Genomic DNA, 15,036 nt, shown 5'->3' with positions numbered 1-15,036 from the left:
TCGAGTCGCTGCATAAAAACTCACCGACACTGCAACAGTATAACAGGTACTTAAATTTGTTATTGCTGTAATTTTTCCGGAACACGAAGTAATTAATTAATAAATTTTAAAGATAAAAGTTAATCGCAACAGTAAGGCGGTGTTTCGTACCCTTAATATTCCGACATCCAAATCTGAATTGGTTCTGCTTTTAGCTTAGTTTAATATTTTATTGTATTTGTTATCAAGGCATATATATATTTATTACATTTATACAAATGGATTGGGCCAAGAGTTATATCAACATCAGCAAACGGTCCGTAAATTAACAGATATATAAACAAAGTGACAGCTCATATGTCAATGAATAACCTTTCAGCTATAAACTATGAATGAAAGTACATGAATGTGTTTTAATAGTTGATAATTTATGATCGGAAAAGGGTAAATAGAGAGTAAGATAAAAAGAAAAAAATAACTTTTAACTGAGATTAGATACACATCATCAGTTCATTAACGTTTAGCAATATATCACAAAACAACAGAAATTTTTAGTACACAAACAACATATTGACAAACAACTTATCTGTCCAATACATGTTTATTATTCTGTCCCATAGAACTGGATACTTATGATATTCTAAAGGAGTTGTCCCCTTTTAAAAATGAATGCCTTTTGTAAAGAAATGAATGTAAACAATTGTCAGAAACGATGTTTAACAAAGTTAAGTTTAAGCACCGTTACATTGTTGCAAATGCATGAAAACGAAGAAATGTAACAGCGATTTAAAAATGGTGAGTTTTTAAAGGCGCTGAACTATCCGAAAGTGTGGCCCCTTCATGTTCCTTTCCGGAATTTAATACATATATGAGGAAATTGACAATGGTGTATATGCTTTTTAAGTTTCATGTAAAACGATGCTTTCTTTCTATGATTTGGTGATGTTCGAATTTTTTCTCCGAAAGATGGACCTAACTCTTAAACGTAAGTAATTTTAGTGATTGTTAAAGAATTGTAAATCTATAAACAAGAAAAAGACTACAAAATAGACCGGGATTCGACCGCAAGCACCCACTTCAACGCACACACATCACACGGGCTCGTCATCTACATTGACTATATCATAAGGAACGGCAGTAGTTTAAAAATTAGTAAAAGGTTTTGTATTATTTATAAAATTTTGAACTTCTGTTTATAGTGCAACATCCTGTTCGTTAGTACGTTTACTTATTCCAAATAAAAATTTGTTAGCATTTATCGGATGAAACGGTCGCGTAATTCGAAATAATATTTTAAATGTTTTTAGTTAGGGCGTAAACACTAAAATGTTTAGAGTAAAAATCATCCTGAGAGTAAAGCATACATTTGATACTTGTAACGCTATTTAGCTCGGAAGCAAATTCGTACCTTGCACTGGTGCTATAATCTCTATATCACATATTCAACCTATAGTAATAGATATTATACAGGAAAGCCTGTAACTGAATTCCTTTTTAAGCTGGTATGCAACTCAATGTATTTCCATAATTAGTAGTTCTTAAAATTTGAGTGATCAGTGTCTCGAATCCCGCACCAGATTATCTTTATCGCATATTGTTTTCATATCGGTTTGTCTTTGAAATATAATTAAAATAAGCTCTTCGTTGTACGTATAGATTATTTTCACAAAATAAATCGATATCCTTCATCGGAATTATTGAAGAGCCACTTCCGATTACATAACAAAAAAAGAAGAAGAACCAGTTAAATTGCTGACTTTTATATGGCTGTTGGTTTTTTGTCCGACAATGAATGTCGTTTGTCGAGCTTTTAGATCAAATTATGGTCTTGATCGTACGATGTGATCATTAGGAGGACAGTCATTTTGCTTTGAAATGAAACAAATATAAGTGAAATCAATACAAACTGATTAAAAAATTACATTTATGCTGATTAATAGGAATTACCTGACCTAGTAACTGATGCTCTATTTAAAATATTCACTAAAGGTTTGAATCACTGTTATTTGGGTCAAGCGTGCATCTATTTTTTTTCTACAATGTAGACCGTAATCTTACAAGCGTAAATAAACATATGGCCTATTATATGGAAAAATATGTGGAGGTCTTTGTACTTGTTTTAAATATTTGCCAATAGTTAAAGATATTCACGCATTCAGAGCTGACTTTAAAATATGTTTGGATTTATGTAACGTGTCAGATATTGCAATATCATATTTTAAGTCAGAAATGTTGTTACATTTCCGAGGTAATCATTTTAATCCCCTGCTATTAATGCATAAAATGATTGCCATTACCATGCGCCTAATCAAGGCATTTATTTTAAGATTTCCTGATGAATGATGTTACGGCATTACTCCCAGTACATCAAACATGCACAAATACCTTAATAAGCCATGTTTTTAACCCAAACGTCAGGTATTAACTGGGACAAGTTACTATGTCTTACGTACTTTTAAACTGTCATTGCTTAAATTTGTACTTATGATTTTATTATCCTAGAAACCTTTAAGAAAGCGAAATTTGAAAATGGTTTGAATGTTTGTTAAATTTGTTTTAAGTATTTGTTGCGTTTTCGGGATAAACAAAAATATATTGTCAGAGACGCCTCTTATATACGCTGCCATGGTCCCAAAGCAACTACGTGTTAAAATAAGTGTGTCGCACAAAGTGAGAATTAATTGTTCAAAAAGTGCTGTATACAATCCCTCACACGCTTCTTTTGTATAATGTTTTAGCTTTCCAAGCCGATCCACATGAACAATTGTTCGATTTACATTAATGTAAGATTTTAATCGGGTTTCAGCATGTCTTTTTATATCTTCTGAATCGGAAGCAATGTAAGTGACATATTTCTGGTCATCATCGTATGCTTCCAAAAAATGAAATATCAGAGTCTCATTTGATGATCCCCTAGGACGTCTATAGTCGGCTGGAATGCTTGGATTTTGCCCAATTCGAATATGGCTACATACTAAATGCCTTCCCAGTACCCGATTATCATAAAATTGTACGATATCCTTCAATAGTCTTTGGTTTGGTTTAAACAGAGTATGTAGAACTAAATGTATTGCTTCTTCATCTGTTATATCCATCAACCATTTCAGTCGTGCTTTAGCTTGTCTATGTTGTCTAATCCAATCTATTGCATAGGCGTTAAGTCGTAAAACTATCACTTTCTTTGTCCAGTTTCCGTCAAAATTAAAACTGCTAATTTGATGGAGGAATTTCTCTCTATTTTTAGTAACATAATTTAATTCATTGACGTTTTCCTTTGGAACAGCCTTAAGAAACTCTCTACACAATGACCAATTGTAAATATTTGGCAAGAGAAAGTTGTTTAGGTCGCACGGCATTGTCATATCGACGACAAAAGTCCTATTCGTAAGTAATGCCAGTAGAAAAGAAGACACAATGCCTTTCTGACGGTCAGCCAAACCTCCACATATAGTCGAGGAATCACATTTGAATACCAGAAACCTCTGACTACGACACTGCTCTGTACTTATAGTTTTTATATTCTCTAGAGTGTCCTTTGTCAACAAACGACCACCTTTATAAACATTGTCATGTTTAAGAAGTTCGTTCCAGACACGGTGTTCAAATTGTATGGCAGAATCTTGCTGTCTTCTAATGAAGTGATTTTTTTTTCCGGTTACAAGTTTTTCAAATTGCAGAAGTATCAAAGACAGGGACAAACCTGTCAATACCTGAAAAAAATTAACTGGTTTAATTGGCATAACAAAGTATTGTCCATAAGATGAAAATCTCATTTCATCCTCTGAAACTTACTATGAAATTTAAACTTGCTAAATTCCATATGCTTGTTTAGGATGAAAAACAATATTTAGATGTACAAAAGAATTTGCCTAAGGAATGACTTCCCATCTTTAACCTACTGCTCTTATTTTTTTCAAGAGTTTTGTTTAATCAGGTGTTGGTATCTCTATTTGCACAATGAGATGATATTACGTCTCATTTTCTTGATATTAACAGCAGAAAGTATAGTGAACAAAATGATATCGTCAATCATTACAACACACAAATTTCTCCAAACGGAAGCACTGTTGCCTTTTTCATTTATATAAATAATTTTAACCACGACTGTAATCACTCAAATGAATTTTATTCTTTTGTAAAATGATGACATAAATGAGTTATTTTTTCATAACTTCTTTAATACATTTTACATTTATAATACCACGACGTGGCCTTCTTGAATTTTGATAAAACATGTGTCAGTTCTTTCACTAAGTATAATTGGGTTTCAAATACCGTATAAGTACTTTTTCTGCGGGAACATTATTTCTGCGTTTTCTGCGGAAGACAATAAGACCGAAGATTTAAAATCCGCAGAAAATTTTGTCCTGAGATGCTGTGATACGACGATTATAATCCGGTTAAGTATAAGACAATGTCTGATACCGTTATCGGCTTTTTTCGAATGCCGACGAAGAAAGTTGAACATTTAGTAGTAACAGTAATGTAAAAGAACCGTTTTATTATTGTTTTGCTGTTGAATAAACCATAATAAAAACACAGAATTTGTTTTAATTTTCGTTCATTATTTAGCAGTCAACTAACTGTCAGTTTCAATTTGCTTTAATTATGTGACAAACACAATCCATTGTATCCTTTGTGTTTATTGTCAACTGATCCGTCTGGCGATGGTCATGTTTAACGTTATTTGATAGGACTTTAAAAATATGTGATTAACAAAAGTATCATACCATTACAATGCACAGACTGTTTGCAATATATAAAGTCAGACATTTTTTTCGTGTCTATTTTGCATGATCCAATTCATAAATTGACTGTTTCTCCTTGAATTAAACACTTAACAGTATGTGATGATGACGATGTTACATCAGTATCCGTCAACTCTGTTTTTCAAACCGGAAACTAACATAACTGTCAAAATTACAACAATATACGTACCTGGTTATTTGAAATTAAAGAAACAATTGGTGAGTACAGAACCGCAGAAATAAATTCCATCAACGTGAGAAGGAAGACACCGCAGAAAAGAGGTACGCAGAAATTTAATATCACCTCATTTTTTAAAAAAGTCGCAGAATATTAAGCCCGCAGAAATAAGTACCTATACGGTATTCTATGCTTAGCGTTTCTGTAATTAAATTATAAATTGATATAGAACAAACTTGACCAAACCATGCAATTTTTCGGTATCGTTACCATCGTGAACTCGTTCGATTAAGGTAAACATGTTTGCCTTTGATTTCTATGATATTTGGATTACTTTAATAAAAGAAAAAGTATCGAACACATTTTCATAGGTGCTTTATTTGCTGCGAAAAGTAAGCCAGAAATTCCTGACCCTTTTCTCAAGGGCTTCGCATAAATATTTTTACCACGAACCAATTGTGTAGATAACCTACACACTGGTTTTAGAGTGGCGGAGAATTTGTTGAGAGGAAAGCAATCATTTAATTAAATGTATTCGGCATTAAAATCTATCTAGTAACAAGAAAATTACAAACAAAAATGTTACATGAATCGAGCGATTTTGCAAGTGAGTACAATATCAGAAAAACACGTGGGTCTGTCATCCTGATAGAACATTTGCGTTTCTAATTGATATATTTAACATAATATGTAAACTAAGTGTGTGTGTGTGTCTGTGCGCGCGCGCGTGCGTGCGTGCGTGCGTGCGTGTTGAGCTGCATTTGCAATCAAATGTCATGCCTAGTTACATGCATTTATCAAATCAATTCCGGCATAAACATGTGTGAAAGAGGTAATCAGATAAGTTTCTTGTCTCCAGAATTACGGGATTATTCGAGTTTTCGAAGTTTTTCTCTTTCACATTTATAGACCGTTGGTATGCTTTATACATGACAATATTGAACGAGAAGCGACACTTTCATCGCGTAGGTAGCGAAACCAAACTTGCGCTTGGCGTAATGAGGCGTAATGCTGTTTCATGTATTGGGAAAATGGGCATAATGTACATATGCCTTATATATTGATATTCATAAAGGAAGGAAAATATTATAAAGCACTAGATGATATATTTGTAGCCTAGAAACAGGCATAGATATATTAAAAATAATATCCCTGACTGCCGTCTTCATGTATTCGGCCGTTTTTAGGTCAATTTCTTTCTTTCAATCATCAATAAGTTTGCATCGATTTGAAAAAGGGAACATATATGTTCTTCTAATATTAAGACGTTTGTTTTCTTATATCTATATCATCCAGAAAAGAATGCCACTTCAATTGCCTCATTATACATATTCTCTGATGAAATTCAAAATACAATGATTACTATGAAAATTGTCGCACATTATAAGGTTCTATTTGAAAAAAAAATGCATTGGAGTTGAAATGAGAGAAAACACTTCATTATTAAAGATACCTTAAAGTGAACAAAATATATATAAAACCATCCCCATCCCTGGAGATACTTCTGATTATGAAAAGATAAAACTTGAACCTTCGAACAATACACAACGCACCTTGATACGGAAAAAGCAGAATTTAGCACTAACTCTGCCAGTCCAAGGAATAAATGAGTTTATCAATAAAATTCAGTTTGAAAGTCCTTGCATCTTACCAAAGGGGCCGGTGGTAAAGTGGATAAGGTGTCGGCTGCTCATTCAAGGAGTCACAACTCAAGGCTATGACATTTCATATAACACCAGTACGGTATTTGTTACAGTAAGCGGACTCGAGACTGGTTACAATAAGCTTCGAGCTTTCATCACAATCGAGCGAAAATAAATTAGTTTCAACTAACAAAGTCTGTATTTACAACATAACTGCGCCTATATATACTAGGCTTTCATCATCATTTCGCTATGACTGCTATCTACTATCCGACCAGGGATACCTGACAGTGACGTCATATTGTGTTTACTTTCCAATGTTTATCTTATATTGTACTGGATTATCATTATATTTCTTTACTTTTAGTCTTTATGGATACGTAGCCCAGAGGATAACGGCGCTGTCGTAATAACCGAAAGGTACCGAGTTCGAATCCGGTCGGCGGAACTTTATTCCCGCACGGCATTTTCTTATTCAGCTATATAGTTATCTTGATTTTCTAGTTCTTCACGAATAATGTGTACAGAATTGTGTAGAAAACGTCCGCCATGTCACTCCACATTAAATGGCTAAAATGGCTATGAACACGTTTTTAACTGTAACGAGCCTTTGGAGAATAACGAGAAAGCAATATCTATTCTAAAACACAATGTCAGGGTTCGCACAGGCCTAAAAGTCCTTGAATTTGGTTTCAACCTTGAAAAGTACTTGTCAGTTCAGTCATACCTTGAAAAATGCAAAATTGGTACTTAAATTTCATGAAAAGCCCTTGATTTTCTGCAAACAGTCTTGAAAATCTGTTGCACACTGGTCAGAATTACAAATTTTTAATAAAAAAATATAAAACACAAGCGCTCTTTTTCGTGTGATTAAAAAACTTGAATGTTTGAGTATGAATGCGAATGGCACGTACTAATTAGGGGCGAGCAAGAGAATGTTGCATATGACGTCGTCAATATGCGAGCAATCAAAGGCCTGAATGGCCTGAGTCGGCTAATGATTGATGTACTGACAGTATAGTCTACCAGTTTCAGTTTGTTTTTAGTTTTTTTCTTAAAATTTCATAACACAGCTCGATATTTACCCAAAATATTATATCCGTATACGTTTACACTTTTCTCCAGTTTGAACAATATATTTTAGAAATTTAGCAGCAATTGGCAGTATCTGACATTGAAGTTTACGGTTAAATTACCTCTTATTTAAATCTTTTCATAAAAAAGTTATTTCGTTTCGCGAAAGCAGCCAAACATAGACGATCTACTTTCGATTTCAAAAACTACAAGAAAATACAATTTAATGTTTCGCCGATTTGTTTATTTCTCGAAAAATAAGAATTAAAATCATTTTTAATATCAGTAGTAACTAAACAAACCAGTAAGAGCTTCTTCTTCCGATAATTTATCCGTTTACTGACTGCAAAATTCAACCCACGCAAAGTTTATAGAAATCATACGATGCGTGTTTACGTTCAATGTGGGATAATTAAGGTTGATCGGCTATGTTACCTAACGCATCCAGACGATTCAGATTTTGTTTTTTAAAAAGCATTGTGTGCGTTTCTGTAATTTTATATACGTTTTTATAAGCTTAGAAATTATTAGACATGCGTATTTGCATTATTTCTATACGTAATTTACGCTAATACGCATCTTATCTGGAGCCCTGTGGAACTATTTTTTGTCTTTCGCTGGATGTTACCCAAGCTTTGTAAGCCTGCGCAATTCTTAAAATGCACATTTATGCTTAATGAGTTACATTCGAGAATTGCACAATTACAAGTCATAAATATGACAGATTACATCGTATATTGGTCATAGCAAAGGCAATTGACACAACTTAACTTCATTCATGCAGTGAACTGTTTGAAGTTTGAGAAATCTAATGGAACTACATCCCTTCACTGTATTATTTGGTCCATTTAGAGAATCGTTGGATAGCAAGGACTCGTCAAAAGGCTTTCAGCCTTTAGCCGACTCAAAAATGACAGCGTCCATGGCAATTATTGAAAGATGAAGAAAAATGGGAAAACCAGGGAAGAAACTTGCGCTCATTTCAGCGGACGTTGATGGAGAAGTACAAACGGGTTAAGTTTGTACAGCATCCGCAGAAGGGGTATTGTAATTTATGTATTAAGACTATTGTATGGGAGAAAGTGCCCTAACATCGCATGCAAAGTCAATGATGCACAAACGAAATGAGACTTTATCGCCATCGTCATCTTTGGCAAAGTGTGGTTTTGTGAGTATTAAGAAGGAAGATAGTAGCAACAACATTTTGAATGAACTTGCTCCTATCCCTGACCAAAATATCACTGATATGGTTATCCCAACCCCTTCAGTCTCAGAGACGGTGGGAAGTTCAACAGCTCCAACAAAAATATTAATTATTAACATGGTTGTAATAGGAAAAATGGCAATTTTAATTTGGAAAGGTGCCTTGAAAAAATTTACCGTGAAAGTCCTTGAAAAGTTCTTAAATTTCGGTGCTAGAAATCTGTATAAACCATGAATGTACTGACGGTGAGACAGGAATATGTGGCATTAACATTTGGTATACTTCATAATAAAATAAATGATTGGTGATTTAAAAAAAACTAACAAGGAAAACATATAAAAACAACAATTTTCCAAATCAAGGAAAGCAAATGTAACTGGTCTTTCAAACAATATATGTTTTTGCTACAAAAAAAAAACAACATAAAATATACCTCGTCTATCACTGGTTTCGAACTTACATCGCCTGCGTGACCAGTAGCCAACGCATCCACTGGGCTATACTTCACTTAGAGTTTCTCATATGATAAGGACATATTTCTATCTATTATAAGAATACATCTGTTTGGGGATACCTTGTGTATTTATAGTTTGTTGACAAAATGACGTCACTGTCAAAAATTGTCGGTGGATTAGTATATAATGTGGTTTACTATAGTGAAACATAATATTTCTTCAATGTCATCATTCATGACAGATAATATTTTTATGCAGTACACCATGACACTTATATTTTAGCTCTGGTATAAATTTCATACATACATTACGCCTCTACAAGCCTTACTGACCGGCATTACGTAATAGTTATTGTTCGAGGAATAGGTCTGCATTGTGCTTATAGACCTGTGAGGGATTTATGAACCGAGCGAGCGTACCGAGCGAGGTTTTCAAATCTCCTCACAGGTCTATAAACACAATTCAGACCTATTCCGAGAATGATAACTGACTTACCTACATGCTTCTTTGTTTTACATAGTCCAGATTAGTTTCGGATTTGAAGAACGTTTGTAACGTGTATGTATGATAAATTCAACACAAATAGTTAGAAGAAAGAACAAGACAATATGTGTCACAATTTATTTGATACTATTGATACAGAATACTTGCTACGAACCTGTAAATATTTGTCAGGACATGACATTTTGTATTGCATGAAAAATCCGTGCACATTTGGGAAATAGTCTCTCTCCGAGATCATCAATGTGTGTCTAGCCAATTAGTCAAAATTCGACGCGAAAGGTACTTTTATGTGTTTTTGTTTTTTTTTTCTTTTTTTTCCATAATTATTTGAAAAAAATAAGTTTATTTAGCTGTTTTATTTGACACTTAAATATAAATTGCCATATGTAAAGGCATAAAAATGTCAACTCTTAGTTCGATATTTAGAACATTTTTCAGAAAACAAGAAATGTACTTTAACCAGTTTCCCACCAATTACCACTACCTAAAAACTGCCTTTAAATATATTTAAACTGTCAGTCTTATTTCAGACAAACTCGAAATGTATCACGATAATTTAACTGGGTTACTTTCAAAAGTACAACTTCGTTACTTATGTTCCATGTTAATTGTACAGAAAATCGTCATAATTTTCATTAGCAGACTATGAATTAACTTGGAGGAAATTTGTAAAGTTTTTTTTTTGCAATTATATTATTTTCAATATTTTTCTTTGTAAAATAAAATGTCCTGTTTCATGAGGCATTCTCCACCCTGACGGAAGAGTATGTCCGTATTAACTTTCAGACAAATATCAAGATCTGCTTACAGTTGAATGTTAAAACTTTACAGTAAAGTCGTGTTTAGATCAATTTTCAAGATATGTAAAACTGGTCTATTTTTTTCACTGAAAACATACTTTTTTTGAAACAATTGATACTATATTTACGGAGTCAATCACGCGTTCACCTAAAATGTCATGCATGGACTTCTCATGATTTTACTGCATTGTTTCGGCCGCTTACGAATAACTTTAAATTTAATCTCTGACAAGTGCGTTGTGTGTCGATAAGTTTGGCTCAGTGGTTAGAGCATTCGAGTAGCATCGGAGCGACTCGGTTTCAATTCCCGCTACATACAATTAAGATTTTTGTGAAGGCAATAGAAATAGAACAGGTCTGAAAATTCTTATAGACATCATAAGCGGTCTATAAGGTGTTTAAAGACCTCATCGGAACAAAGAAGCCGGTAGGTAAGCTTAGATCATAGCTATACAGGGTATCATTACATCGCTTTTAATGCTACCTAGATAATGTGTTTTACTATAATTTAAAGGTGCAAAATAAAGACAAATGAATAGACATAAATCTTAAATCAAGACTACACATTTTGAAATATGCTACTAAACATTACGATAGCCGTAATATATTCCCTTGAAATCAACACATGTACAGAGAAACAAATGATTGTTCCTGTATTTCTTAGACTGACATGGGTGGTCATTTTATCATGCCATTACTATAGCAACTGCCTGATAAAGCCTGTCTGAGAAAAGCATGCTTTCTAAGGTCAGTGACTTGAGAACACTTTGCACTGTTTAAACCTATGATTAAATCCAAGGACATCAGATTGTGTCCATTTTGCATTTAAAAATTATTACGCCCTCATACGACACTGAAAAAGGTCTTTAAAATCCCAAAATATAAAAAAGCAGAAAACAACAAATGCTAACCTTGTGTTTTGTAACCACATCTCTGTTTTGCTGAACACGAAAGAATAATTTCAATTTGTTCCCAAGTGAAATTTTATCCGAAATTCAGTTGCTAGACGGACACCCATTCTCAACAAGCAAACGTTTGAAGTGAATTAAATACACACGCCATAACGCCGCTTGGCAGAAAAAATAGGCAGTACCGTTTCATCTACCGTTGATTTTATTCCATGAAAGTTCATTCCAGATGCAATATTCCATGATGTAAATGCAGAGAGCTAAAATCCTGAACAAACGCTTTGCATGAGTCATTTTCCGTTTCTATGAGCGTTTCCGTTATAAAAACATTTTTTGTGGTAATTGCAAATATGGTAGGCATACGCTATACATTATTGGCATGGTCTCACGTACCTATTAGGAGCGCGTTTATAAAAATACTGGCGTAAATGTCTTTTAGCAGTTATTCTAAAAAACAAGATGGCGTCATTTTGAAGAAAAATAAATAAAAAAAAAAGAAGTCCGGCAAAACAGCAAAATTTGGTCCAACCCGAATTTTGCACTTTATTTCGCATAATGGTAGGATAAAAGTTGTTAATAAATTATGGCATGATAAATATAATAACAGGTTACTGTCTTTTGACAAAGGGATTTTTCAGACTCGGCTAGATATGGTCCGGAAGGAGCTCGGCAAGCCTCGCTCCTTCCAGGACCATATCTAGCCGAGTCTGAGAAAGCCTTTCTCAAAAGACAGTAACCTGTTATTCTCTATTTGTCGTACTTTCGTGTTTATCGCTTTTCCGTAATCGGTCGGAAATTCTTGGGGATCACGTGATTTTAGAATTAATTCAAACTAATACCAGTTTAAAGTCGCGCGACAAAATAACTTATTTCTATGATGGTAGTTATACACGTTTGTCATGAAAAATATGAGATGTACAAATTTTTAATTTCAAATTGACAGCACTTGACATATATAAGGCCAAGACAGTGTTTAATGTCTAAAATTTCATTGAATTAATGTAGCCATATGTACATAAATCAGTGTATTTAGGTAAATTTCAATCACATTTGTTTCTACAGTGTAAGATCGTTATTCATTTATATTCTTATAACAATGCTGAAAAGAGATTTACTTTAATTAAAGATTTGCAGACGAAGTTGTGAAAACACTTTTATTCGGGAAATGCTAAATTGTCCTCCCGAAAACTTATAGTATAGCTGTATATTACCTGTATCATGAGAATGATTTTCATGAAGTTTTTGTTAGTTACAAGAATGGTGAATTTCCTATGCTAAGTTTGTAAAAATCACGTTATCATTTGGGCATATAATCATGTTGCATCTATTTATAAATTATATTTATTTAATTGGGTTTTATGGCGCACCAACACAGTATAGGGTATATGGCGCCAAACAGGACTACAGATTTTAGTTCCACATCATTTACATCGAAATAAAAACATGATGTATGGAATAAAAATTTGCATACCTGCTGGAATCACAGAATTACTGCAAAACCACGTGTTAAGAACCTATTTGTCGCCTCTTACGATCATGCAAGGGTAAGGCAGTGGTTCCAATTCTTTTTCTTACACAGATCGTCCCAGACCCACATGGGGAATATAAATTATAGTCTCGTTTCGGAGGATTTTTCCGAAAAAAATCCGAAGATGCGCGACGTGTTCGTTAGCAGTCGGAAAACATACTTTCGGTTTGAAATTGGCAGTCTTTTTGTTTATTTGTTGGTTATTCTTGAACTTATTCATGACTACTTGGTCAGATCCGATGCAGTGGGTCATATTTTCAGTAAATAGGAAGTCTCAGCTACAAACATTGGTTTTCATATAATTCTCGTCCAGGTGTTAGTAGTGGACCTTTAAATAATAATTATCATAGTTCATGAGAAATGGTTTTATAAGCAAAACAAATGTCATTGCGCACATAATTTAGCTCTTTTATACGTTACGCCCCATTTTGCTGCATTACGCTTTCATTTTGTCACATTACATAACTGATTTTTTTTTCTGCTGACACGTAATGTTTGAAAGGTGCTCGCTGAACGGAATCCTGTTTTTATAAACGGAGAAACCCTTATATGTAAGAGAATGCTTTCATTTTAAATTCATTACAAAAACAACGATTTTCAAAAGAATTCGATGAAAAATACATTTACAATGTCAAATATGCGACTAAAGGTGAAATATATAATAAGAAAAATGGATAATTTAAGATCTCACACAATGATTTGTGAGTTAGTCGCTTTAACCCGTTGCATTTTTATACATCACTGTGAAGTAATCTACAAAAGGAAAACTAAAGGATAATGGTATATTTCACGAATTAAAAAGCACCACAAATATACCCTGAGAGCTTACATCGGAAAGAGGACCCACGACAAAAAAGAAACAGTAGCGTAAAAATATAGCTGACGGGTTGCTTTAAAAGTCCAAAAAAATGTCCATTATTTTCATTATTTTAAGGAGTGGATAAAAGGGTAAACCTTTGTTTCACATATGCTATAGTGATGACACTGATAGGTACTGGTAGGTCAATAAACTTAATGGCACTTTCTTTATTTGATTCATTACTATCCAAGACCAAAAACAATTTATCTAATATTGACGATGATAAAAATAATTTTTGCTAACAACCAGACTGTGTATATTGCACGATTTTCAACAATTACATGTTGTTTGAAAGGCACTCTAAAGGAAGTCGAGGTGCATGTATTGTAAGCCACGTTCCATCCATTAATATTAGGAACAACTTTAATCAAATCAAATGCGATAGTTTTAGATTTTAGTGGTGTTTCGTTGACACTGAGTAGTTTTAAAATATATGCTTAAGAGCGTCTAAGTATTCCGCCCAATTGTTTATTGTTTATGGTAATTTTCCAAGAGAAACACTGAAGGTTTGATTGATATATATTCAAATGAAAATTATGTAATTAGTAAAACTTATTAGTAGCTAGGTGTTCTGTTACTGTTCCACATAATCGCATGGTGCCTGCAAAAAATCTAAATTTATCAGATAAGACTATTGTTATCCCAGAAATGAACTACTAGGGTTTTCTTCAGCACCTTGATGGAAATTATAGAATTCATGTATATGTGTCAGCGGCAATCTGTTTACGATATTCACCTACAGTGTAATTATGTGAAGGTCAGTTTAGGTCACAGTGAAAATAGGTACAGGATAGTGAGTTCAATTTCTGAAACAGACAGAAAGTTTTCATTTCTGTCACGTTTTGATTTAAACAGGTGAAATTTAACTAAGAAGCAGCAGACGTAGCTCTTATATTGCCTTTTTGAACACAACTACATTTTTGACAGATGAAAATTTATCTTAGACTTATCTTCACTTGTTAAGCAAGATATTCATTTAAAACCAGATAAAAAATCAGAACATCAAAGACTGTATAAAGTTCTGAGAGAAAGGAAGTGTTACGGGATCAGCTTGATGAACTGTTGAGTAAAAGCACCATTATCTGAAAAGAAAGATGTTACAATGACCAATCCCAGAGTTTAAGTGTCAAAGTGAAACGAATGAAATAAAACTGTT

General features: G+C 33.5%; 1 protein-coding gene across 1 annotated transcript in view; it reads right to left on the bottom strand.

Moving 5' to 3' along the window:
- Positions 1–827: 827 nt before the first annotated feature.
- Positions 828–15,036, bottom strand: part of LOC123530570 (uncharacterized) — a 29,932-nt gene continuing 15,723 nt past the window's right edge. The window contains exon 2 of the mRNA XM_053541086.1: positions 828–3,689. Coding sequence (XP_053397061.1) covers positions 2,478–3,689 — 1,212 coding nt within the window. The 3' untranslated portion in view covers positions 828–2,477. The remainder of the gene's footprint in view (positions 3,690–15,036) is intronic.

The sequence above is a fragment of the Mercenaria mercenaria genome, chromosome 4 (genome assembly GCF_021730395.1).
Source record: "Mercenaria mercenaria strain notata chromosome 4, MADL_Memer_1, whole genome shotgun sequence".
Taxonomy (NCBI): domain Eukaryota; kingdom Metazoa; phylum Mollusca; class Bivalvia; order Venerida; family Veneridae; genus Mercenaria; species Mercenaria mercenaria.
Note: the sequence above shows the minus strand (reverse complement) of the source record. Positions and strands in the feature narration are given on the sequence as shown.